Raw genomic sequence first — 26,477 nt, forward strand, 5'->3', positions numbered from 1 at the left:
CTATTCTGGCTGGATAACTGCTAAATGTCTAGCAATCAGCAACTTTATTTAGAGGAACACATTGCCCTTCTTCGGTTGCTTTCATTTCCCCAAATTACATATTAATTATTAAAATCACGACTGACTGGCTGTATTTTTATTAAATGTCAGTGCAAACATCTATTTGCGAAAACTAAAATTGAAATGCTGTCATCAGCAAAGCAAACTGTGGTCAGAAACTTTGCAACTTGAGCCAAGCTGCAGCAGGGGCAGCACGGAAGCACAGTGGTTAGCATTGCTGCCTCACAGCGCCAGGGACCAGGGTTCGATTCCTGGCTTGGGTCACTGTGCAGAGTCGGCATGTTCTCCCCATGTCTGCGTGGGTTTCCTCCTACAGTCTGAAAGATGTGCTGCTTATGAGCATTGACCATGCTAAATTCTCACTCAGTGTACTCGAACAGGCACCAGGGTGTGGCCACTGGGGAATTTTAACAGTAACTTCATTGCAGTGTTAATGTAAGCCTGCTTGTGACACTGATGAATAAACTTTAAAGAAGTTGCAACTTCAACTTTCCCGGGGGAACCCTGCATCGCGCTACCCGCGCTCGTCACGGCGTTGCTGAGGAAACTGGCCCCGCCCCCGACCCGCCCCCTGGCGACTGTGAGAAGCGAGCTGTCAGTCAAAGTGGAAGGGGCGGGGCCTGGGTTGTCTGTGGACGGGACGCCTGTCATGGGCGGGGATCGGTTATGATGGGGATCGGTTAACAGCCTTGGCTGTCCGCGGGGAGGGCGCAATGGGGGGAAAAACGCAGGGAGAGGGGAAACGCCGTGGTCAAGGGGCGGGGCTAAGTTGGCGTGGGCGGGTCTGCATCGTTCGGGCTGGGATGGAGGGACTAAAATGGCACGGCAACTGGGTTGTCAGGGACGGCGCCCGGTTGTTAGGGGCGGAACCTGGGTTGTCAGGGGCGGGCCCCGGTTGTTAGGGGCGAGGGCGCCGATGACGGGGACGGGACATGGGTTGCCGGGGCGGGGCCCGGTTGTTAGGGGCGGAACCTGGGGCGGCGGGGCCCTGGTCGCTACGGGCAGGAGACCAGGGTTGCCAGGGGCGGGGCTGGGTTGTTATGGGCGGGATCAGGGTTGCCAGGGGCGGGGCCTGGTTGTTAGGGGCGGGGTCCGGGTTGCCAGGGGCGGGGCCCGGGTTGTTATGGGCGGGGCGCGAGTTGTCAGAGGCGGAGCCTTAGTTGTTACGGGCGGGGCGTTTCGGACAGGGGTAAGACCTGGGTTTTGCCAGGGGCGGAGCGCCGTTGACAGGGACGGGACCTGGGTTGCCAGGGGCGGGGCGCGTGCTGGCTGAGTGGAGGGCAGCGCGCGGTTGCAGCCTCGAGGCAGCTGTCGGTGGCGGCAGGAGCAGGTGAGGGAAGGGTAATGGGGGGGGCACTTTGGTGCTCGGGTATGGCCAACGGCCACCATCCCGTCCGATTAGCTAGAGCACCGCTAGTGAGCGGGGGCGCGGTTCTATCGATGGTCAGTGGAGCCGCGGGGATGGGCAGCGGGTGTCCGGCCAGGCTGGGCGGTGGGGGAAAGCTCGGATTGTTGACGCTGGCCGTTTGGGCCTCGCCCAATATTCATGGGTGTCTCAAAATGGGCGCTGATCTAATGGAGGCAGTGAGGAGGGGGCTCTTTACAGCAAGCCACATGTGACAGGAACTGCAGCAGAGCCACTGTGGCTCAGAGCATGCTGCTGAACTGGGAGGAAGGATGGTCCTTTTTAAGAAGCTGCATTTTCTATTTCCTACTTGAGAAAAAGCATTAAAGTGTATTTTACACTTTATTTATTTCCTTTATTTATTAGTGTCACGAGTAGACTTACATTAGCACTACAGTGAAGTTACTGTGAAAATCCCCTCGTCGCCACACTCCATAGAGTCATGGAGGTTTACAGCATGGAAATAGGCCCTTCGGCCCCACTTGTCCATGCTGCCCCTTTGATTTTAACCAATGCCTGTTCGGGTACACTGAGGGAGAATTTAGCATAGCCAATCCACATAACCAGCATGTCATTTGGACTGTGGGAAAGCACTTGGGGGAAACCCATGCGGATACAAGCTATGACTACATTCCCCCCCCCCCATCCTTCTCTATGTACAGTATGCTTTGTCTGTATGATGTGCAAGAAACAATACTTTTCACTGTATACTAATGCATGTGACAATAATAAATCAAATCAAAACATGGAGAGAATGTGTAGACAGTGTCTCAACTGGGGATCGAGCCTGGTCCCTGGCGAAGTAAGGCAGCAGTGCTAACTACTGGCACTGTGCTGCCCTGATTAAAGACTATATGTTTCAACTAGCATCTTGCAGGTGTAGTTAATGCTTTTGAAGCTCAGTGGTTTTATTCTAAAATGGTGCCCACTGTGCAATAGTGTGCGTGCGTATATATATATATATATGTATATATATACACACACATTTATGTGTGTATGTAATATATATATTAAATATTTTCCCCTCTTTTTAAATATTGCAGGTGGATTGACTTTGGGAAGTGGGGTTAAAAATATCCTGAGAGGAAACTTACAGGACCCATCCGCCATGAATGTAACCAAGGGAGGCCTGGCACTGTTCTCTGCCAACTCGTGTACAGCCTACACAGAATTGGCCAGGAAGATTTCAGAGTAAGTAAACAGATTTTTTTATTTAAAAAAACCATTGCAGCATCAGATTGAGTGATGCAGCTTACCCACCCTGTTTTTTTCTTTCGTTAATCATCTGATTTTAAGAGGAACCGATCCATGTAAAAAGAGGAGTGCATCATGTTGTGCAAACAATCAGCAGGAGGTACGATATTTTAAAATAAACTTTTTGGTACCTTTTTAAAGCATGGTAATCTGGGCAGACATCAATATTTGTCAAGGCTGTTTTTTTTCAATAACTATCAAAGTGTTTTCTTTAATTTTGGTACAGGGGGACAGCTATAGACCCCTCCCCATATAGACCCACATGCACATGTAGATTCTTTTCACACATTACAGGGGTTGCCTTGCGGCAAAACTAATTTAATACAGCTCATTACAGAATTAAAAATAGTTTCCTTCCGAAACTGCTGATGGACTGCCCAACCCTTTGACATTCCGTGTTTGATACAAGGACCAAAAATGCAAATTGTCTACAATCATAGCATTTGTTAAACTCCTGGCATAGATTTTAAATGCATACCATAAAATTTATCATGCAAATCTCCAGTACTTTTTATGGATTCAGGAAAAATTCTATAAACTATAAATTAGCCGGCAGTTTCATGTAATCAAAAATGGGCATCAAGGTTTTTACTGATGTTTGGATCTTCAATCCATTACTGTGTGGATTTTCATATGTTTTGCTAAATGAACAATTGGTAAAGTACTGATTTATTTTGATTTTTTTTATCATTGGTGTCTTTGAGATGTTGAGGGCTGCCTTTTACCATCTGTTCCTTATTAAAGTTTATTTATTAGTCACAAGTAACACTGCAATGGAGTTACTGTGAAATTCCCCTAGTCGCCACAGTTCGGGTCAATGCACGTCTCCCAGAATATGGGAGGAAACCCATGCAGATACAGGGAGAATGTGCAAACTCCACACAGACCCAAGCTGGGAATCGAACCCAGGTCCCTGGCGCTGTGAAGCAGCAGTGCTAACTACTGTGCTACCGTGCCGCCCCATATTATAGGAGTCTTTAGTAGTTGTTAGATGTTGCTTAGCAATAGGACAAAGTACACACTTTAATATTCAGGTATTAAAGGGGGAGAGGGGCTAGGTTCAGCATTTTAGTTCTGTATAATGCTGTCTTTTTTTCTGGATTGTGGAGAGTAATTTACAGGAGCTCTTTGCCTTGATTTTCACATTTTCCCACTGCTCTATAGCACCATTGCCAACTCTGACTTGATGACCAATTGTCCCGTCTACTGTGCTATAGAATGGTAAAGTTTAGGAATCTGCCATGTTAACTGACTATCAGCAGTAAGAGTGTTCCAATGGGAGCCCAGACCCTTGATTTTGGCAGCCTTAATACAGTAGGTAGTCTTTCCTGCTCTTTCACTAACCAGCGAACCTGCTTGGAAAGTGGGTGTGCAGACGTTGTGTTGGGACACTTCTGTGATTGGCCCCTATGCTTTAAGACTCGGTTCCTGTTTTCATTGGGGGGAGCGGTTCATTAGCTAAGTCAGACCTTCCCTGCTGAGATGACGCAAGCTATTAATTGATTGAAGATTAACAGAAGGCAGTCGATTAATCATGTCGCATGCGATAGTGTTTTCAGCAAAGGAGGGGTTGAAATATTTCGAACAGCGAGGGTGGGGTGCCGGCATAAAGGACAATGAGTTTTGCAGTTTAGCTGGGAAGGTTTCTGACCTTTAAGATTAGTAGCCAGGAGGCATAGTTTTAAAGTTATCGGTAAAAAGATTAAGAGGGCAGTTGAGCAGAAATGGTGGATGGTGGGGACTGCCTGAAAGGGTGATAGCGGCCGACACACTCATTTAAATTTAAAAAAAAACTTGATACACACTTGAAATGCCGTAACCTACAGGGCTGCAGACCAGAACCTGGAAAGTCGCATTAGATTGATAAGTCTCCTTCAGCTAACACTGATGACGGGTCAACCTTCCAGCACAGAAGGTGCTGGAAATTTGAGTCTTTTGACTACGTTGCATAATAACGCTAAAAGCAGTTAATGAGGACTGTGTCAACATGTCACCAAAGCTTAAATGTACATTGCTTCTATTAATAAATGACATTTGCAGTTTGGAACCTTTTACTTTATCTCCACCACTCCCCTCCTATTAAATTCCATAGTAAATAAATGCATCTTTCCTTAGCAGTTTTTAATATGACCCTGAGCCAAAAGTTAATTCCAGACTTCTGAATGTACCTTTTTAATTTTGAAGTGGGTTCTCAAATGTGTTTTTTAAAAAATCCAGCTGCAGACATCTCCTTGACTTGCACAATACAGTACATGTGCATCAGCAGGTTATCACTGTTAAAGTGCATGAAGCAAATGCTGCAGCAGTTTAAAAGATTATTCAGCATTTTAAAAAGTAACAGTTCATGCTAGTTTTAAATGATGTGGATTTTATACGGTCTGCATTGTTTGAGAGGGGCAGCAGTGGTGCTCATCCTCAGATTTATGCAGCTCATTAAACTCTTATTCTGGAGACCACGTTTGGTGAGTCAGTGGTTTCTGTTTATAGAATGAATCTTCAAATCCTGGCCCGATAAGCTTGCTGGGATAGCGAATTGTCACTGTTGATTTTTTTTTTTGCCAGTTATTCAGCTTGTTCATCTAGACCCAATCCGAGCATTAGACTCATTTTTCCTCCCCACCCTGTTTTAAAATATAATACATTTATTGATCAGTGCGACGTTATTGCTTTGGAGGTATTACAGTAATGCTCCTTTTACCTCGGGCTATCCCCTTTTCCTGCTTTCTTTCCTCCTGCACTGAGCATGATAATACCTATTGAGATGTTCAACCAAGTGCTGAAACTCTCCATTACTTCAGCTAAGTGGTCTGGTTTTAGGTGAGTCACTCTCGCCGCCCCAAGCAGCATGCACCGAAGCCATCAAAGTTTTTGTTCTCTTTTCCCTCCCCACCCCCATTCTTGGAATACCTATTTGTGGTACCCACCCAGGTTAACACTACTAAAATGAAGCATTGCAGCACAGACCAACAGTCAGTGCTGGGATCATGTGGCTCATTATGTTAGGCTACTTACCCACTGAACCATTGATTATATATAATTTTTAATTTGGTTGATGTTATAGAGAAAAATGTGATTGCCTGTTGATATAATTCTTTAATAATTACTGGTAATCAATGCTTCTTGGTGCGTTTTGATGGGAAGATTTTAGGACTTCCCTTCTACCCCACTTCCGCAAACTGTTTTATATATTTTTTTATCTCTATCTTCAGTTCCCTATTGAAGACATTTCTTGTGTCTATGCCCTAATTTTGTGTAAAAGTCAGCAATGTGGTTTTTGAGGAACGATTTTTTTGAGGGTTATTCCTCATCTTCAATTTTAGGCGACTTGGCGTAGAACCGGGTAAAGTTCAAGTCTACCAAGAAGCTAACAGAGGTAAGTGCACAATGTAACATATTTTAGTCGCAAGAAGCCTCTTGGGACTTTAGATGCATTAAGGCTTGGATGTCGCGTGAGCATTGCTTCGAGAGAAATGGCTCTTGCGCATGTATAGTTTTTGGCTCTTAATAATAAGTTCTGACACGGGGGCTTACGCAAGAGGTGAAATTGCTCAGTCAGTGAGACAGATGCAGACTTTGAAGGATTAATTGAATTCTGTAAGGTCAACACTGATGAAATAATGAGAACATTTCAAACCAGACATATTACAAAATATAGGCACAGCTTGAAGCATCTGATCGAAAGTGTCAAAGGAGTGGATGTTCCATAATGCATTCCATTTACGTTTTAGAAATGAACAGTGATTTTGCTGAAGATTTCAAGTGATCGTGGATTTTCAAATGTTAATGCTTTTAGAAGGGAGAGAGAAAATTGGCCAGAGTATAGTAAAGCATTTTCATTTCGATGGTCTTGCTATCTATTACTTGGGACACGTTCAAAATATACAGTAGTTACCCAATCTTATCTGTCATGTTGCACTGTACTGCCTGGTGAAACTGGATAAAACGACAGACTTACAGCAGAACATGGCTGCATCATTCCTTTAATTTGTATGTGTTGGAAATTGCAGTTCCGTTGGAGCAAAGGGAATATTCTTCCTACTTTGGATTTTAACGGTTTTGTTTTAATTTGGGCTTTTTTAAAAAAAAATTCCATCAATACACTGTGACTGTCCTGCTCCCAGACCTCTGCTGATACTTCTCCAGACTGGGCTGGCAGGAGTGACTCAACAGAAGCTTGGCGGTTCCCTTCGAGGTTCCCCCCAGCCTCTCTGTTGGATGGTGTGGGCAAGATAGTTTTGAGTGTTGCCACCTAGTTGTAATCTGGTCTCTACCTCTGAAACTGAGTTTGCATCTCATTAGCAAGCTGAGGAAAAATGTACTCTCTTGAGCTTTTTAAAAACAAAACTCAGGGCTGAATTTAATAGTAAACAATGTCTAGTGTAAGTCTGTATCTGACATTCTGCTTACTCAAAAGGATTAACTTGCTGTTTTTAACCTCAGAAACCTCACTGCAATTATTGTGATTGTTCCTACAATAGTCTGTAAATTGATTCCAGGTAGAACATTCATCAGTGTGTCTATTGCACAACTGTATTCTTCCAGGAGCACGTGAAGCAAAGCTAATGTTCTCTCTGTGTTGCCTACACTACTGGACAAGAGTCCTGGTTCAGAACATAGCTATATACAAAGCTCGGGCCGTTAAAGTTCTATGTGATTTGGGGCAGCAAGCTTTCTCATTGAGATGGTTTTTAAATTAAAAGATGCCGAAGTGTGTTAAAGGTTGGCCACAGGTGTGCTGATGTTTGATTTGTGTTCAAGCTCCTCCCTTCACTAAGTTCGCCATTCCATTTTTGTGATTGAAAGGGAGGACAGTGACCTACAGGTGAACCCATGCCGGAGTGGTTGTGCAACCAGTCTGCATACATGTGTTTAAAAAGACCCTGATGTGTCAACAGGTTTTATTTTTAGGTCAGATCAAATTCATGTGCAGGAATTTATTTGGGAAGGGGAGGGTTTAAGACGTAGGTCATTGGTCATAAATGCACATTTTGTTGGGGTGGTTAACATAAATATTGGGACCCCAAGTGCAGAATGGCCCACTCGCATTAGCTAAAAGGTAAATTTGCCTCCAGACCTATGATGAAGCCATAGCAGCAATTTGTACTGAAAAATATGGTTTCTCACGGTGCGCAGGCTGGTTTTTTCCCTGTGTAGCAACTTTGAATATCATGTAACAGTAATTAATATGAGCAGCTCTTTTAGCCTGAGGATGTAATGAGGCATTATATAAATTAGTACTTTCTTCCGTATCCTTTCCTTTAGGTTAAATGTTTTTTCTATTTTCTTTGCTCACCAGCTTCCTCGTGTCTTGAAAAGCCTCAGTTCTCCTGCTGAAAGTTTCTAACAGTATAATTGTATAATTTGCCAGACATGTGATGTTGTGACCGATGCAGAAGCTCTGATTGAGATGTTTGGGCACCCTTTATCCAGATTCTAAGACAAAGCGGTTCAAAGCACCAAACTGTTAGTAATGCATCACAAATGGCACTGAATTTGCTTTATGTTTGACAAATGTGGGCTTTTATTAACAATTTTGGGGCTTTTGAGACAGATTCTTCCAACTGTATCCCTATAGATCATAGAATCATACAGAGCAGAAGGAGGCCATTCGGCCCATCGAGTCTGCATCACCCACAATCCCACCCAGGCCCTATCCCCATAATTCCATGCGTTTATCCTAGCTAGTCCCCCTGACACTAAAGGCAATTTAGCATGGCCAATCAACCTAAGCTGCACATCTCTGGACTGTGCGAGGAAACTGGAGCATCTGGAGGGAACCCACGCAGACATGGGGAGAATGTGCAGACTCCGCGCAGACATGGGCAGAATGTGCAGACTCCGCACAGACAGTGACTCAAGCCAGGAATCGTACCCAGGTCCCTGGCGCTGTGAGGCAGCAGTGCTAACCACTGTGCCACCATGCCACCCTAATTTGCCTTTAATATACCTGCAAGAGTTCCTCAAAAAAGTTCTTATCTGGCTTCAGGCTTTCAGCCACTTTCATACTTACTTGTGTAATATGATAGTTTCTTAGGATTCACTTGTTTAGGACTGATCTCTGGAACTAAATTCATAGTCTGACTTGTAGTTGGAAAAATAAATTAGGGTGGGCTTTATCCCATCAATCATTGATTTAAGTATCATTGCTGAAGCAGCATTGTAGTATGCTGCCTTTGAGCTATATGATTCCACATTGTTATTGTTTTGATGGGTTGTAAATGGGTGGCTGAATGTTGACATTTTTGGAGCTATGCTTTGCCAGGTTATAGTGGTAATCTCTTTACAGCTGTTCCATTATCACCACTGGCTAGCTCACAGAGACATGACATCAAAACTCCTATTGGAAATTTATCTGCTGAATCATATTGCCTTTGCAGGTGAAAGGAATAAGTGGTACTGGTTTTTCCTTTTGCTCAGGGTTGGTGAGTCCTCTTCTGAAATTATTTCACTGTTCTCACATTCATATGAATTCCCAACTGCTTATAGCGGGGGTGTTGATATTAAGGTCATAAAATCATAGAAACCCTACAGTGCAGAAAGAGGCCATCTGGCCCATCGAGTCTGCACCGACCACAATCCCATCCAGATCCTACTCCCATATCCCTACATATTTACCCGCTAATCCCTCTAACCTACGCATCTCAGGGGCAATTTTAGCATGGCCAATCAACCTAACACGCACATCTTTGGATCTTAGGTGATTTCATAGAATCCCTACAGTGCAGAAGGAGGCCATCCAGTCCATTGAACCTGCATGGACGACAATCCTTCCCAGGCCATATTCCCGTAACCCCAAGCATTTACCCTGTTAGTGCCCCCCTGACACTAAGGGGCAATTTAGTATGGCCAGTCTACCTAACCTGCACATCTTTGGAGTTGTCTGCTATACGAAAGGGATGGTAAAACTGCACCTAGCATTCTTGTGCACGAGTAGTTGTGATAGACATCAAAGTATTATAATCTTAAATTCAGGAGCAGGAGTAGGCCATGCTGCTCCTTGAGCCTGTTCCACCATTCAATAAGAGCATGATGATCTTAAAATAGACTTTATATTCTGAGATAATTTTTTTCTGCTGGCAGAATTTTCAAAAATCTAATAACATTGAGCGAAGTTATTTGGAAACAGCTGTTAGTTTGAATGGAATTACCTCTTGGAAATAAACAAAGGATTTACGGTGCTAAATCTAATTGGACAGCTGTGACCAACAGAGAAACCCAATGACCCCGGGAGCATCTGCTGCTCCCAATTAGAAATAACTTTCATGACACCATTTGTTACGTTTAAAGATTTTACTACATTTAAATAATGAGTCTGAGTTTTGTTAATATCTATGTATGTGATATGGCAAGTATCATCCATTGCTGTCTGAAATAGCTGCTGCTGTTACAAGGCAGTGCCTTGATAATTGACCTCAGTGGAAATAGCAAATGATTAGTGCTGTTTAGGCAGCTGCCCACAAATATGTGTGGATGGTGGAAGTGAATGGAAACCTCTTGAACAGCTCGTGTCTGTGCAAAATCTTGGCTGACATTTGGTGTTAATTAATGATTGCATGATCCACTTGCATTAACTTAACTCAAACTGCAAATTGAAACATCTTGTTCTCATAGCATCTAATTTTGTGGTAGTTCCAAAGTGTAGGAGCCTTGCCATTATCAGTAATGTCACAGACCTGTTAAAGTAACAATCATATCCCAATATCTGGATGTCAGAGTAGAGCAGTAGTCGGCTCCAAGGATACTTTCAGTGCTGTACAGCAGTTACCTTCTAGAAGCAATACAAGAGAAAGCTGGGTATGATTTACCCGCTAGGTATATTTTTCTCCATTTGTGGTGGTGCTCGAGTTTCACTCTGTGCTTTCTTGTCATTGGGAATTTGAAACAACAAGCCGACGCTTACCACTTTTCGAAATGCACAATTTAAGTGCAGCCATACCTCCGTATCAACGACAGGGTTTGTAAGTCATTTTGAAAATTGAACTTGGCAGTATTTATTGATTTCAGTACACGTTGTATAATGGACTTTTTTTTTCCACTTGCCCAAGAATTCCATGGATAAAATGTTACCAGTTTCATTCAGTTACTTTATAGTCAATTCTTGTATAAGTAACTTGAACTAATTTGTCTCATGGAATGAGAGTTCTTTAGTGATGTGTTGGTGTTTGAAAAGCTGCTGGTCTGAACTTGGCACTGTGAATCCTGCTCAGCGAGCAACTTGTATAACCCAGTCAAATACTTAGGACAGGTGAGAGCCTGACCAACGTGTGCCCCCTGTTAGTCCCAATAAGTTCAGCCATGATGTATGCGTTGTATCAAGGTGAAAGTGCGCAAAGAGAAATTGCGGGGTTGTTTTTAAATTGCTTTTGTGATTTTAGTAGAATGGGAAGCATTAAAAAAAAGACTGAATACGGGCTTGTTTTCTGTAAATGGAGTTTTGGATTTGACCAAATAATGCTTTACTCTCATGGATTTTAAGGTGTAACATATGAATTTTTTGAAGTGTCCTTGCATAATGAACTGGGGTTATGAAGGTTTTCTGTGAAACTATTGGTACATTTTGTTTGAATTGTCTGTGATGCTGCGCTAATCTATGGACGGACACTAGAGTGTTAGTAATTGCACAAATTTGAGAAGCAAACTTCAGATCACTGAAGTCATTGTAGCTGTGTGTTTTGAAGTGTGAAATTGAAATTACAGTATTGACAATTTGCACTTCTGCTGCCTTTTGGGCTATGTTTGGTAAAGAGGCTTAACTTTGTGGGGGGGGGGGGCTGCTCATTAATTATCAAGTAATTATTCACAAAAGGTTTTTGTTCTACCATATCTTGGACATAGCTATTCAGTGCAGGAGCTTGTATATAGGGATAAATAGGATACAGAAGCTCCAAAGGCTCCTCCAATTGGGATATAAATGTAAATGCAGTGAAGTGACACTATTGTGCCTGTTTTGAGTTGTGATTTCCTGTGAAGAATATTTTCACAGAATCGCAGCATCCTAAAGTGCAGAAGAGGCCCTTCGGCCCATCGAGTCTGCACCGATGCATGAAAGGCCCTGGCCTGCCCACTTGATCCCACTTGCCAGCAATTGACCCATAGCCTTGGATGTTATGGCATGCCAAGTATTCATCCAGGTACTTTTTAAAGGATGTGAGGCATCCCGTCTCCACCATCCTCCCAGGCAGTGCATTCCAGACTGTCACCACCTCCCTCTGGGTAAAATGGTTTTTCCTCAAATCCCCCCTAAACCTCTCACCCCTCACTTTTAACTTTTGTATCCCCCCGTAACTGACCCTTCAACTAAGGAGAACAGATGCACCCTGTCCATGCCCCTCATAATCTTGAACACCTCAATCAGGTCACCCCTCAGTCTTCTGTGCTCCAGAGACCCAAGCCTATCCGACTTCTCTTTATAACTTAAATGTTCCTTCTCAGGCAACATCCTGGTCAATCTTCTCAGCACCCCCTCCAGTGCGATCACATCCTTCTTATGATGTGGCGACCAGAACTGCACACAGTACTCTAGCTGTGACTTTAAAGTTCTATACAACTCCATCATGACCTCTCTGCTTTTGTAATCTATATCCCGATTAATAAAGGCGAGTGTGCCATATGCCTTTTTTCACCACCCTATTAACCTGCCTTTCTGCCTTCAGAGATCTATGGACAAACACACCAAGGTCCCTTTGTTCTTCGGAACTTCCCAGTGTCAGACCTTTCACCGTATACTTCCTTGTCAAATTATTCTTTCCAAAGGTTAATTCCAAATTATTCTTTCCAAAGGTTAAATTCCATCTGCCACTTATCTGCCTTTTGGAGTAAAATTGAGACTGTTCAAGCCGTTATTGTGACTTTAAAACTTTTTGACTTTTCCCACAACATGCCCATTTGACCATCTCGCCTATATCTTCCTGTAACCCAAGACACTCAACCTCACTGTTAACCACCTGGCCAATCTTTGTCTTCGACAAACTTACTGATCCTACCCCCCACATAGTCATCTATGTCATTTATATAAATGACAAACAATAGGGGACCCAGCACGGGTCCCTGTGGTACGCCTCCAGCCACTAAAGCAGCCGTCTGTCATAGCCTTCTGTCTCCTACCGCTAAGCCAATTATGAATCCACTTTATCAGATCACCCTGTATCCCATGTGCATTTGCCGTCTTAATAAGTCTCCCATGTGGGATTTTGCTGCATGTGTTCTGGAAAACCATATGCACAGGAAGTGTCATCAGTCAGAGGAGCCTGAACAACTTGTTATCAATGCATTGCACCTGTGTGATTGAGAGCTATGTGGGATGGACGACCAGGCAGGTAGAGCAGGATTCCATTGAATATCTAAGAGTGACTGGTTCTTTTTTGAGAGGTACGATTGGAGCCAAGACCATGGCATTATGGGTGACTCTAAAAGACATGCCTTTCTGCAGTTGCAGATATGACTCCAGGATGATAGGCAGCTGGGGAAGGAATTGAATAGCCAGATATTGTGGTTCGTATCCCGACCAATGACCCAAGTAGGAAAAGGAATAGGGTCCTATTGAGATATTAGGATGGTAGGAAATAAATTTAAAAAGCAGGACCTCAAAGTTAGTAATCTCTGGATTACCTCTGGTCTCACATGTTAATGAGTGCAGAAAAAGAGGGATAATGCAGATAAATATATGGATAAAGAGATGAAACAAAGGCAGGGCTTTTGATTCCTGGGGCATCTGGGAAGATGGGACCTTCACAAGCTGGGTGGGTTGCACCTCAAGATTGACCATAAGGGGATTTTGCTAGTACTGTTAGGGAGGATTTAAACTAGCTTAATAGGGAAATGGGTTAGAACCCGAGTGTAGATTCCAAAGCGAGAGAAGCAATATTGGTGAAAGAGGGGCAGAAAATTAGTATGCGAGTTGGAAGGCAAGAAAAAACAATAGCTAGAAAATAAATGAGTCTTTCACTGATTAGTGGCATATACTTCAGAAATCTTGTGAATAAAACAGATGAGCCCAAGGCACAGATAGACTTGAAAGTATGGTCATAGAAGCATGGTTTAAAGAATGACAGGAATGTTGACATACCTAGTTAAAGGATTTTTGGATTAGAGGTGGGTAAAAACAGATTTGGGAGCCACAGTGTTGGTTATAAAGACAATCTCAGCTGAAGGAAAGGTGGATGATATGTTAAAAAGATAATCTGATATGTCCATATGGGTTGAATTGGGAACAAGAGGGGCAGTCGCACTGTGAGGAGAATATTATAGACTGTCAACAGCCAAAGAGATGAGAACAAAGATGTAGGCCAATTGCTGAGAAGTGCAGAACAATAGGGCAGTAATAGGATATTTCAAATACCTCAAACTGATTTTATGCCAGTTAATAAAAGATATAGAGGGCACAAAATGCTTAAAATTTGCATTCAGGAGAACTTTTCAGGCCAGTACACAAACAAGCTCAATAAGACGAGGGATTGACCTGGTTCTAGTTTTAAGCAAAGAAGTTGGGTAGGTGGTGGGAGTGTCAGAGGAAGAGCATTATGGTGATAGTGATCAATTAGATTTGGCGTAGTTATGGAAAAGAACGAAGATAAACCAAAAATTAATTGGAGAAAGACCAATTTTACAAAGGTGGATTGGAAACAGCTACTTGAGGCAGTCGTGGAGGAGAGGGGGAATGTTCAGGACAAATATGTTGCCACAATAAAAGGAAAGGATAGGATTCCCAAATCCAAACCCCTGGATGTCAAAGATGAGAAGACGATGAAGCAAACAAAAATGGAACCTTCTGTTCGATACCAAGGGCTCAAAACCTGGAGTGTAGAAAATGGAGGGGTGAAATTAAAAAGGAAATTCAGGAAGCAAAGACAAGGCATGAGAAAAGGGGCATAGAAAATCACATCACTAATGAAAGAGTGGGACCAACTGGGGACCAAAAAGTAACTTGTGGCGGGGTGGAAGACACGAGTTGGTCTGAATGAATGCTTTGCGCCTGTCTTCGTAGAAGTTGGGGATAATGCAGGCATAACAGTTAAGGTGAAGTGTGAAATAATTGGAAAGTCTACACAAAGTGAGTGTGGAAATATTAAAAGATTAGCATTTTTGAAAGTGGATACGTTGCCAGCTCAAATTAAATGTATCCATCCCAGGCTAAGAGAAACAAGGAAGGAAAAAGCAGAAGTTCTAAGCATAGCTTTCCAGCTCTGTCTGCTGTTGATGTGGCTGTGGTGGACTAGAGGAATGCTAACATTGGACCATTCCTTACAAAAGGATGAAGGAAAGGTCTGAGTCAGCCTAACCTCAGTGGTGGACAAACTATTGGAAAGCATTAAGGGAAAGTATAAATTGCCCTTTGGAAAGACACAATTTAATCAAGAAGTCAACATTGATTTGTCAAAGGAAAATCATGTTTGACAACTTAATTGAATTTTTTTAAAAAAGTGATGAGGGCAGCACACTTCATATAGAATGCATTGATTTTAACAAGGTCCCACATGGTAGACTGATCAGTCAAATAACCCATAGGATCCAAAGTACTAAGATGGATCCAAAATTGGTTCAGTGACAGGAAGCAAAGGGCTTTGATTGGGTGTTTTCATGACTCCCTATGGGGTCCAGTAGGGCTCAGTGGATTCCTTGCTTTCTTGATATTTTCAATGAATTAAGCTTCAGAAATTTGCAGGTGATACAAAGGTGGCCATGTGGTTGATAGTGAGGAAGAAAACTGTACAGTGCAGGATATAATAATGGATTGGTCAGGTGGGCCGAAACGTGGCGAGTGGAATTTAATCTGGAAATGCAAGGTGAGTAAACTAACAAGGAAAGGACGTGCACAATTAGTGATAGGCTGTTGAGGGCAGAGGAATGCAAGGAGCTTGGAGTGCATGTCTTGGAAGTATTGAGACAGGTAGATAAAGGAGTTAAGGTGTATGGGATATTTCCTATAATTGGACATGGAATATAAGAGGCTATATTGGAACTTGTAGAACACTAGGCTACAAGTTGGAGGATTGTATATAGTACTGGTCACTCCATTTACAGGAGGGATGTGGTTGAATTAGACAGGATATAGAGGAGATTTGAATTTATTGCCAGGACTGAACAATTTTAGCTATGGGGCAAGATTAGAAAGACTGTTGGTTTTCTCTGGAATAGAGGAGGCCGCGATGAGATTTAACTAAGATGTGGTATATAAATTATGAAAGGCCGAGCTAGGGTAGTTAGAAGGACCTAATTCCCTTGGCCAAGGGGTCAATGACCTGAGGCCATAGATTTAACGTAACTGGCAGAATATTTAGAGGGGAGTTGAGGAGTAATTTTATCTGGAGGGTGATGGGTGTCTGGAACTGGCTGCCTGAAGGCACTCATCGCAGTTTGTTTTGAAAAAGGCCTTCGATATGGACACTGGTCGCTGTAACACACTAAGGACCAAAAGCTGACTAGGCTGAATATCTCTTTTTTTTGCCGGAATGGGTGGACACGATGGGCCAAATGTCCTCCTTTTTGAACTTTCTCTCTTTCGGGCAGATGGTTTCATTGCTTGGTGTGTAATTTATTGGCAGCATCGTAGTTATATTGTCCGAGAGAATTGAGTCCAGCAGCTTTTCTGGAGAAAATCTCGCCATCACAGCTGCTTTTGACGACTGGTGTTTGGCAAACACAATATTGCTAAATGTTTCTCAATAACAATTATGTCCTTTTAGTAGTTGAAATGCCCTTTTTCATTTGAATTGAATTTTGATTAATTAGATCAGTGACATCTGCTTCTTTCTATTTGTAGGACAGATTGAATCCAAAGTTTGAAGGTCAGCCTCTTGATAACTGTGTACATGTGGATTGCTCTTGTGTTCTGAATTGATTCCCCTTCCTATGTGTCTTTATGTTGTTCCTGAGTAACTGATGTGTGTTTGCATTCGGTTCCCACAATCTGATGCCTTGTTCAACTGGGGGCTTTTGCGGCCACACTTAATACTGTTTTCACCCATCGTACAAGCATTTGTTTCATAGCATTCGGGAGTAGAAACTCTGGTTGTCTTCACCCTGCCCCCAGCAGTTAAGGGGACTGCTAGAACCAGTTGTATCCAATCACTGCCATGGTTGAAATGAACTTAACTGGATGAAGACTAATGATTGCCCCTGTGCAGTTATACAATGTTTACCAAATGAATTACTGGAGTTGAAGTTTGGAATTCAAGTTAACTCCCCTCTGAATTTTTAAGATAGATTGTATGTTGGTCTAATTGCAAGCAGAATGATGTCTTGTATTTCAATCTTGAGCTATCTGTATCCTAGGTGACTCACCCGATGAAGGGGCAACGCTCCGAAAGCTCGTGCTGCCAAATAAAACTGTTGTGCTTTAACCTGGTGTTGTGAGACTACTTGCTGTATCTGCATCCTAATTTAACGACTCTTCGTCAATTCAGCCAGTGTCACAGTTCAGCTGATTGATTTTCCTGACCTTTGAATTTTCTTCCATTTGAAGATTGCCTCTCAAATCTTGCTCACTTGCTTTGTCAAAGTTTAAACTGTAGTGATAGCCCATTGGCCAGGCTCAGTTGATTATTAAGGACAGAAATCCAGGTTATTTTGTTTTGGCAACATGTGTTAGCAAGGTATGAAAAATGCAATTAAAGCACTGGGTTTCATTTCTTGAATAGAATTGAAAATTGTTAAATTTGTATAGAACCTTGTTTAGACTACACTTAGCATGGTTATGCTCTCCACATTACAAAAAGGATATCAAATGATCAGGAGACAGTCATACAATAATTACACTCTGATCAGGAAGACTGAGGAGGTTGGGGTTCTTGTTACTTAGGTGAAGAGAGAACTAAGAGGTGACCTACTTTCTGGGGCAGTGCATTAGAGGGATTACACTCTGATCAGGAAGGCTGAGGGGGTTGGGGCTCTTGTTACTCTGGGGAAGAGAGGACCGAGAGGTGACTAACAACATTGCAGTGTTAATGTGTAAGCCTATTTGTGACAAATAAATAAACTTTAGCTTTAACTCTCTGGGGCAGTAACTGATGTGTGTGTGTGTTGCAAACTGGAATATTCACATTGCAATGTATAAATATAAAACAAATGTTTAATCTTGAATGATCTACCAGCTAGTTAAGGCATTTGGAATAGACTGGTTTTGTAGTTAACCTGCACATTGGAATGTAAGTGTATGTGCTTCACTTGCCAAGTATGTAGCATAACATTTTATTTTCGTAGTTGGTGTCAAGGGTGAAGCGCACTCAGCTTTCAAAAGTGCAAATCGTTTGGTGACCCTTGCATCCAGGACTGAACTTGGACTTTTAAAATTTGTTGCCAGCTCAAATCTAAATGGTGTAATTTTTTTTACGATTGGCTTCTGAAATGAGTTTCATAGTGCTATGACGAGGTAACTACTACCTATTACTTAATGTTTGGGTGGTGGGCGGTGGAACTTGAGATTTGAAAGAATTGTGAACCGATTTAATATAGGATGAACTATTATTTTCAAATGCACTGAAAGTTCTCAGTTACAAAGGATTAAGGTTCTTTTTATTAAAACAAAAAGCAGCAAAACTACTGGATTAGTGATTGAACAGGTCAAATTCAGTTGCTGAATGACATTTTGGGGTTCTTGCTGAGAAGTGGCATTCTGATTAGTGTAAATTCAAACCAAAGTACCCTTGTTGGTCACTTATTTACTAACCTGTGCTCCTAATCACTGATAGTGCTTCAGAGTATTTTTAAAGTAAATATTTCTACGAGAAAGTCATGCTTGCACAGCCGCTATAGAAGGAAAGATCACTTGGTTCTGCTCCATTACCTTTTAAGTTGGAAAAAATTGTCACTTAATTTGGTTCTTCGGGGCTTTTGCACTGTTGTGAATTGGGATAAACAGTGAGGATTGCAAATTGACAGTCAGAAATATATCTACATGCGTTAAGTAATGGTCTGCAATAAGTCAACTCTTGCCAGAATATGTTGTGCTAATGAGCTTGGGTTACGTGGGTGGGTTTGGTTGCATAACATCGTGTTCTGATCGCTATAATGTGTAATGGCTGAACAAAGCAACAAGCCTGTTGATGTGAAATGCTATATTTACAAAATGTAGTGGAAGAGAAATATCACTTCCACATCAAACAAACCTTATTCAATTGCAGAATAAAGTACCTCTGTACCTTTAGTATTTTTTGTCATGGAGCCATATGTGGCCTGCATCTTTTCCCTTACTCCAGTTGTAATGAGTGGGCTGTAGTTGTGAGCCAAATTATGAGCAGTTTTGTGAACCATTGGCCAGTCAGACCTGGTGGGATGTAACTTTAAGTTTACTTCACATAACTGAAACACGAAACAAAGATTGAATATGTTTACCCTTTGGTTCTACATTCCATCTGATCTCGTAAATGAAAAATCAATTTGATTATATAACTCTGCTTAATCTCTCTTTCCTCACAAGGCCATTTTATTGTTTTGCTTGGTGCGATATCTTTGTAAGAAAGGCTTGTATGTAGGTGACCTATCTACTTTGGAAATTAAAAAAGATGCCTCAACCTATGGTATTTTTACAACTTGCATTTGCCAAACTGGAATAACAGCTTTCATCTCCTAAAAGTGTTCAAATATTCTATGGCAAAAGAGTTAAAATTCATTTCCTGAGAGTATTTGAATCATTTTTGACTACATCTGTTCTAAATATTTTCGTGTGAAAATATTGGCCAAATGACCCCTGCTGCAGTGTGGTTGACTTTTAACTGCCCTTTGAAATAGCGTAGTAAGCCACTCCGCTATGCTCAAGAATCATCACCATCAGAGTAATTTGGGATGGACAATAAATGCTAGCCTTGCCGTTGACCATACCCTGTGAAACAGGGCGCACAGTGATTAGCGCTGGGGCCAAGGTTTGATTCCAGCCTCAGGTGACTCTGGAGTTTGCACATTCTCCCCATGTCTGTGTGGGTTTCCTCCGGGTGCTCTGGTTTCTATCCAGTCTCAAGCTGTGTCGGTTAGGTGGATTAGCCATGGAAAATGTGTGTGCTATGGGGATAGGGCAGAGGGGAGGGGCTTGGATGGGATGCTATTTCAGAGAGTCAGCACAGACTCGATGGGCCGAATGGTCTCTTTCTGCACTGTAGGGATTCTATGGAATGAAAAATTGTGTCGTTGTCCTGTACCAAAGCAAATGTTTCTCCCTTCCCCGTTAAACCTCATTCAACAAATGCCAATCAGCAAAATGCGACTTTTTCAAAGGTTTTTCCAGTGAGATTCGACAATTCAATTGATTGCTGTCAGGAGGTACCTTAACATAATCCAGATCACTGACAGCAGCTCCTAGACTCCCACATTATTATGTGAATGGCCTCCAGTACTTGCTGGCTTTATTGGTGGTGTAATGTTGGCAAACGCTGATGGTTGTGTTGTCATTACCACTGCAAAATCTGAGCCATTGCATAAGAACAAAAATTCCAGTGCAAGTAAAAACCAATGTTGCATTACTTTGTGACATTGATAAATAACGTATCTTATTTTGTGAAATAATAGATTCTGTAAACATCAGCAATGAATCATAGAATCCTACATTGCAGAAGGAGACCATTCGGCTCATCGAGTCTGCACCGACCACAATCTCACCCATGCCCTAGTTAATCCCCTGACACTAAGGGGCAACTTAGCATGGTCAATCCACCTAACCCGCACATCTTTGGACTGTGGGAGGAAGCTGGTGCTCCCAGAGGAAACCCACTTAGAGATGGGGAGAATGTGCAAACTCAACACACACTGACCCAAGCCAGGAATCGAACACTGATCCCTGGCGCTGTGAAGCAGCAGTGCTATCCACCGTGCCGCCCACTGGTCCCAAATCCTTCTGTGGCACTATAGAATCCCTACAGTGCAAAACCAGGCCATTCAGCCCACTGACTCTCTGAGCAAGCCCACCCCATGCCCCTACCTATCCCCACGCATTTACCAAGGCTAATCCATCTAACCTACACATCTTTGGAATGTGGGATGAAACTGGAGCACCTGGAGGAAACCCACGCAGGCACTGGGAGAACGTGCAAACTCCACACAGATAGACACCCAAAGCTGGAATCAAACCCGGGTCCCTGGCGCTGTGAGGCAGCCGTGGTAACCACTGTCTTTGTTTGACAGAGATGTAGAATACGTAACCACAGAATAGTTTACCAATGTAGGGTTTCCCAATTGCTTTTAATGGGCAATATTTACTTGCTTTTTATTGATTGTTGGATACCTTCTTGCCTGCTTTAAGATTATTATCCCTAAATTGTGAAGAAACCTGTTGAACATTTTTTTGTTCCTGAGTATCAGCAGTTAAATTTTTACTTTGTTTTTGATGTTAAGTCAGCTGTTTAGATTGAACTGCAGGGGTATAGGAATTAGCAATGTGAAATTAGTTTGAACTCCCATTTTAATGTTGCTTAACTCTGGTGATTTTCTGCTCTTTCTGATAGAAACAAGAGTACAGATTCAGGAATCTGTCAGAGGAAAAGACGTATTTATTATTCAGACTGTTTCAAAGTAAGTACTGTGGTGAAATGTAATTTAATCTACTGTGCGTTTTATTGATCCAACAGGGAACATAAGCTTGCGTAATTTGCATTTGGGTTTTGAGTGAGGTATATTTTGAAAATGAAGCTTTAACTCCTGTCTGTGCTATCTTTGATTTTAAGTTAAAACTCGGTTTGTAACTTCAGTGTACAACTCTGATTAAAGAAGGGACACCACTCCTGTTTCTTAAATTTCTTGAAGAACGAGTACTAAAATAACTTTTTCTTCTCCAGGCAGTGCACATATATTTTAACGGTCAGAGCCTTCTTAGCTGCATCAAAATACCAAATTTAGAATAGAAACAGAGGGCAAAATCAACATATAAAGCATTTCTCTTAGTTTGTGATCTCTGTCAATGGATTTTTCATGCGCATTTGTCATGCTAGCACATCTGTTCTGACTCAATTCAGGAAGCCAGTCTCAACCACAGTTCCGGTGTAAGTTGAAACCCCTGATCGTTTCTAAGAAGTATTACTTTTTTTTAAATTTAAAAGGCTTGTGAAACAAAGTGCAAGCAACTGTGCCTTTTTTTAGTGATCTTGTTCAACTTGCTTGACTGTCCAAAACAGCAAATGCTGCATAAAATTGGATTGCTAATATGTTGCTGACTTTTTTTTTTCAATGAAACTGACTTGAGCAAGCTCAAGAAAGGATGTCTATTTTTAATTTTCAGCTTTAGTGACCACTGGAAGAACAATGTTATGGTGAATGGCCGAGTAGCCACCATGCTGAATCTTTAGATTTGACTAGATCATTGAAGCCTAAGTCTTAAGTCACTTGCATGGTAGAATTTCTTGGGCAGAGATAAGAGGCAGTTATAAGATTTAACTTGTTCTTCTTTTGCCTCAAGTTGGTCAAGAAGTGGTGACGATAACCTGCAGATAGACCTGTTGCTCTTGATTGAGGATGGCTTTTCAAGAGGGAAAATGAGGGGAGAGTAGGAGAATTAAAACAAATGAAAATGCATGTCATTGTCACACATGAGTAAAGAAATATTTTTTAAATCATAACTTTTTCTTGGACAACAGGGATGTCAATACCACCATTATGGAGCTCCTTATCATGATCTATGCCTCTAAGACCTCATGTGCCAAGAATATCATTGGTGTAATCCCTTACTTTCCATACAGCAAGCAATGTAAGATGAGGAAACGAGGTTCCATTGTGTCCAAGCTTCTGGCATCCATGATGTGCAAAGCTGGTGAGTTGTGCTTAAGCTATGTGTTCTGCATCTTGGCTTATGGGAGCTGTACACAGTGTTGTAGAGAAGATATTTTTTCTTCAGAAAAGAAAGAACTTCAATTTGTATAGCACTTTTCACGCGAGACATCTCAAAGTTTGTTTATAGCTGATTGAATTATTTCTGAAGTGCATTTGCTGTCTGGTAGACAAATGCAACAGCAAGATCCCACAAACAGCACCGAGATGCATGACCAGTTAATCCGTTTTTGCTGATGATCAAGTGATAAATGTTGACCTTGGGAGCTCTTGCATTCACCCAGAGAGGGCTGGCGGTCGTTATTTTGAATTCTTCATCTGAAAGATGCCGGCTCCATCAATGCAGCACTCGGTGCTGTACTGATGTGTCAATCTAGGTTATGTGCTCAAATCCTAGAATGGGGATTGAATGTCCAATCTTCTGGTTTGGTGAGAGAGCCACAACTGAGACATGGCTGATACTGTTAGGTATCATAGAAATAGAAATCATAGAAACCCTACAGTGCAGAAGGAGGCCATTCGGCCCATCGAGTCTGCACCGACCACAATCCCACCCAGGCCCTACCCCCACATATTTACCCGCTAATCCCTCTAACCTACGCATCTCAGGGGCAATTTTAACCTGGCCAATCAACCTAACCCGCACATCTTTGGACTGGTATGTTACAGAAAGTCAGTAAAATGCACATCCTGGCATATTCGTGGTTAGAGCATTGAGACAATCTGTATGTTCTAAATTTTACACAGTAAGGAGTCTCACAACACCAGGTTAAAGTCCAACAGATTTATTTGGTAGCAAATACCATAAGCTTTCGGAGCACTGCTCCTTCGTCAGATGGAGATGACATTTCCACACCATCTGACGAAGGAGCTCTGCTCCGAAAGCTTATGGTATTTGCTACCAAATAAATCTGTTGGACTTTAACCTGGTGTTGTGAGACTTCTTACTGTGTTTACCCCAGTCCAACGCCGGCATCTCCACATCTAAATTTTACAATCGGGCTTTTCTTTGTGAGCCTTTTGGATGAATAGACATCCTCTGGGCTGGATGTTTGGGAATGGGAAAGATGTTCTTGTTCAGATCTGTAGCCCCTTTTGTGGGAATTCTAATGGCACTTTTACCCAATTGAGTGAACTATTAGCTGGGGAGTAATGCTGGTCACAAGTCATATATCATCTTTCCTTGTGCATTACAGTTTTCTGTTGATTTGCAAATAAAAAGTGGGGGTTTTGATATTTTTGAACCATGTCCTCCCTCAGATTGTAAAGTATTGCAGGAGAGTTTCACACATTGTGATCAGAATTTGGTGCCACAAACCTCCTGAAGGACAGGGTTCTTTTATATTCTTTAAAAAAGACTATTGCTTGAAAAAGCAATGAAAGGAAAATTGAGCAGAGATGTTAATTAAACTAAGTGGAGAATTGTTGGTGCAGAGTTGATAGTACAGAAAAGTCCATTCAGACCATGAATCTGCTCTTTCAAATCTCTCCTTGTTGGATGTGTTGAAATGCTACTCACCGAGTTCTGTCAGTAGTCTTATTTAGTTGCTAATGCAACTGTATCCAGAACAGAAGACCTGAAAATTTCAGGTGAAATGTAAAGTAATTCCCACGGAAACCCAAAAATACTTTTAATGATGCAAATGGCATCTACAAAAGCAAAATGGTGCAGATGGTGGAAATCTGAAATGAAAATAAAATGCTAGAAATACTCAGCAGACCAGGCAACACCTGTGGTGGGAATTAGTTCATATTTCTGTTGGTGACACTTCATCAGAACCCTAATTAATTTTGAGCTGCTTTCTGCAATAATGTTGAGTACGGTGGAAATCTGGTTGCAATAGGCAGGAAATTGATTGAAGTTAGTGTTGCAATGTTTTGCTTTGCACCAAGTTTTGCACCTGTAATATATTTCAAAAATTAAATTTGAACAGCTTGTCATCTGTTGCGCCTTCGCAATTTTGAAGGATTTAATCAGCTAGCATTTAGGACGTATGCTGAGGTATTTTGGGAATGTTTTAAAGCTGATGCTTCATTGACTGATCCAATATTTCATTCAAATCTGCAAGCGTCGGTGAAGGTTTTGAGAAAGAAGAGGATTCTTAGCAGTTCTGAGATTATTTGCCAATAAAATTGAGTGCAATTTAGCTTACTGGGCAATAAAACTTTATTACTGCATTATCAAGTGGCAGCAGATTGAGATAGTGTGTTGTGAATCTATTGAATTCAACAAACGGGTAAAGGCTTATTCCACAAGACCTCTTGACACCTCATTGAATCATTATTGCCTCCATATACGAAGTGATCACTTTAAACAATCTTCAAACCTTCATGTTGAGTATTTGTTGGCACCATTGTGCTTTTAAATTTGCTGAGAATAACTGGGACAAAAATGTTTTATTTTGGAGTTCTTTTTCTCGCAGATTTATCTTGTTACCACAGCTTCTGAGCATTTTGAACATAGAGACTGAGGTGGGGAAGGTTGCGCTTCAGAAACTAAATTTTTTCTTTTGAAAGGTGAACAGTGCCCAGTCATTTTCTATTCCTGGTGAAGGAGTCTATCTCACTTTAAAGTACAAGGTGAATGTGGAAACGCATTCAGTAAATGAGACATTAATTAAAGCATGCAGTTTTTAAGGCACGTGAAAGATACTTGGAGTTAAAGATAATCCTGCTGTAGTAATTTAGTTTGCTTATGTGGTTTGATCACTGCTGCGAGGACACCAAGTGCATACAAACTTGAGCTGCTGTTGCAGATTTTGTATTTATTTCCACACTCTCCTCAGGCTTGACTCATTTGATTACAATGGATTTGCATCAGAAAGAAATCCAAGGATTTTTCAATATTCCGGTTGATAATCTGCGGGCATCCCCATTCCTGTTACAATACATTCAAGAAGAGGTGAGATTGATGGAGTTATTGCATGACGGATACACTGTTTTCAGAGATGAGCTCTGTCAGCAGTCACCAAATATATGCTAAACTGTAGTTATTTGCCCCAATATTTGAGATGCCAAACTAAAGATGTGGAGGCTTCCCTAATCTGTTTTCAGAATTTCCATACTGTTCAGTGTTGCGCTTTGAAAGAACTTAAACTCGCCAGTGGGTCACTATTGAGAGCTACTTTGAATGTTTGAATATTTTGAATAGCATTTGTATGATATTAACATAGTTTAATATGAGAGCTGTGCTGTTTTTAAATAGCAACATGGACAGCAATGCTTACTTGATTACCAAATGTATTATTGCGTAGCATTGCTCAGCACCTTTGTGACTTGCAGACCCCAGTTCCAAGAGCTGGAGGGTATTATACTGTATATAGGAATATCTACACAGAAGTTTATTTTCGCTATTTAACCCAGCCTGTTCTTCAGTCATTAGCAACTAAGGGGACGAGAGGGAAGAGCTGCTTGAGACAGTGATCTAACTACAGAAATGGCATGTTACTATTCTACATTGTGTAGTTCATGAAAACATTTTATTACAAAAAGCACATTATAGGGTTGTTGGATTCTAATATACAACATTAAGCAAAAATAAAGGCAACTATTTATTTCTACCATAGCTTAACAGCGCAAGCAGCCTTGACCTGCAGATATGCATAGCGTAATATAAATGCAAGGATCAGGTGTGCTTTGACATTACATAGAATCTATGGCACGGAGACAGGCCCTTTGTCCCAAACTGGTCCAGGCCGACCAAAATGGCCATCTAAGCCAACCCCATTTGCCTACATTTGGCCCATATTTCTCTAAACCCCTCCTATCCATGTATCTGTCCAAATGCCTTTTAAATGTTGTCGATGCCCCTGCCTCGACCACTTCCTCCAGCAGCTCATTCCAGGTACGTACCACCCTCTGTGAAATAAATAGTTGCTTTTATTTTTGCTTAATGTTGTACATCAGAATCCAACAACTCTATAATGTGCTTTTCGTAATAAAATACTTTCATGAATTACATAATATAGAATAGTAACATTAACAGATGTGTTGGTTTCACTTTTTAGACCGCGCT

At 41.7% G+C, this 26,477-nt stretch overlaps 1 protein-coding gene across 9 annotated transcripts in view; it reads left to right on the top strand.

The window, feature by feature from the left end:
* Window positions 1-1,222: 1,222 nt before the first annotated feature.
* LOC144510805 (phosphoribosyl pyrophosphate synthase-associated protein 2) overlaps window positions 1,223-26,477 on the top strand; it is a 41,031-nt gene continuing 15,776 nt past the window's right edge. For 3 of the 9 annotated variants that reach the window (XM_078240706.1, XM_078240704.1, XM_078240703.1), the window contains exons 1-6: window positions 1,223-1,390; window positions 2,509-2,656; window positions 6,040-6,092; window positions 21,148-21,214; window positions 22,273-22,445; window positions 25,249-25,364. In XM_078240706.1, coding sequence (XP_078096832.1) covers window positions 2,574-2,656; window positions 6,040-6,092; window positions 21,148-21,214; window positions 22,273-22,445; window positions 25,249-25,364 — 492 coding nt within the window. In that variant the 5' untranslated portion in view covers window positions 1,223-1,390; window positions 2,509-2,573. Of the gene's footprint in view, window positions 1,391-2,508; window positions 2,657-2,761; window positions 2,820-6,039; window positions 6,093-8,099; window positions 8,183-21,147; window positions 21,215-22,272; window positions 22,446-25,248; window positions 25,365-26,477 lie in introns of those variants that run through there. The other 6 variants (XM_078240709.1, XM_078240708.1, XM_078240707.1 and 3 more) reach the window with 4 other exon arrangements.

Source organism: Mustelus asterias, chromosome 23 (assembly GCF_964213995.1).
Source record: "Mustelus asterias chromosome 23, sMusAst1.hap1.1, whole genome shotgun sequence".
In the NCBI taxonomy this organism is placed as follows: domain Eukaryota; kingdom Metazoa; phylum Chordata; class Chondrichthyes; order Carcharhiniformes; family Triakidae; genus Mustelus; species Mustelus asterias.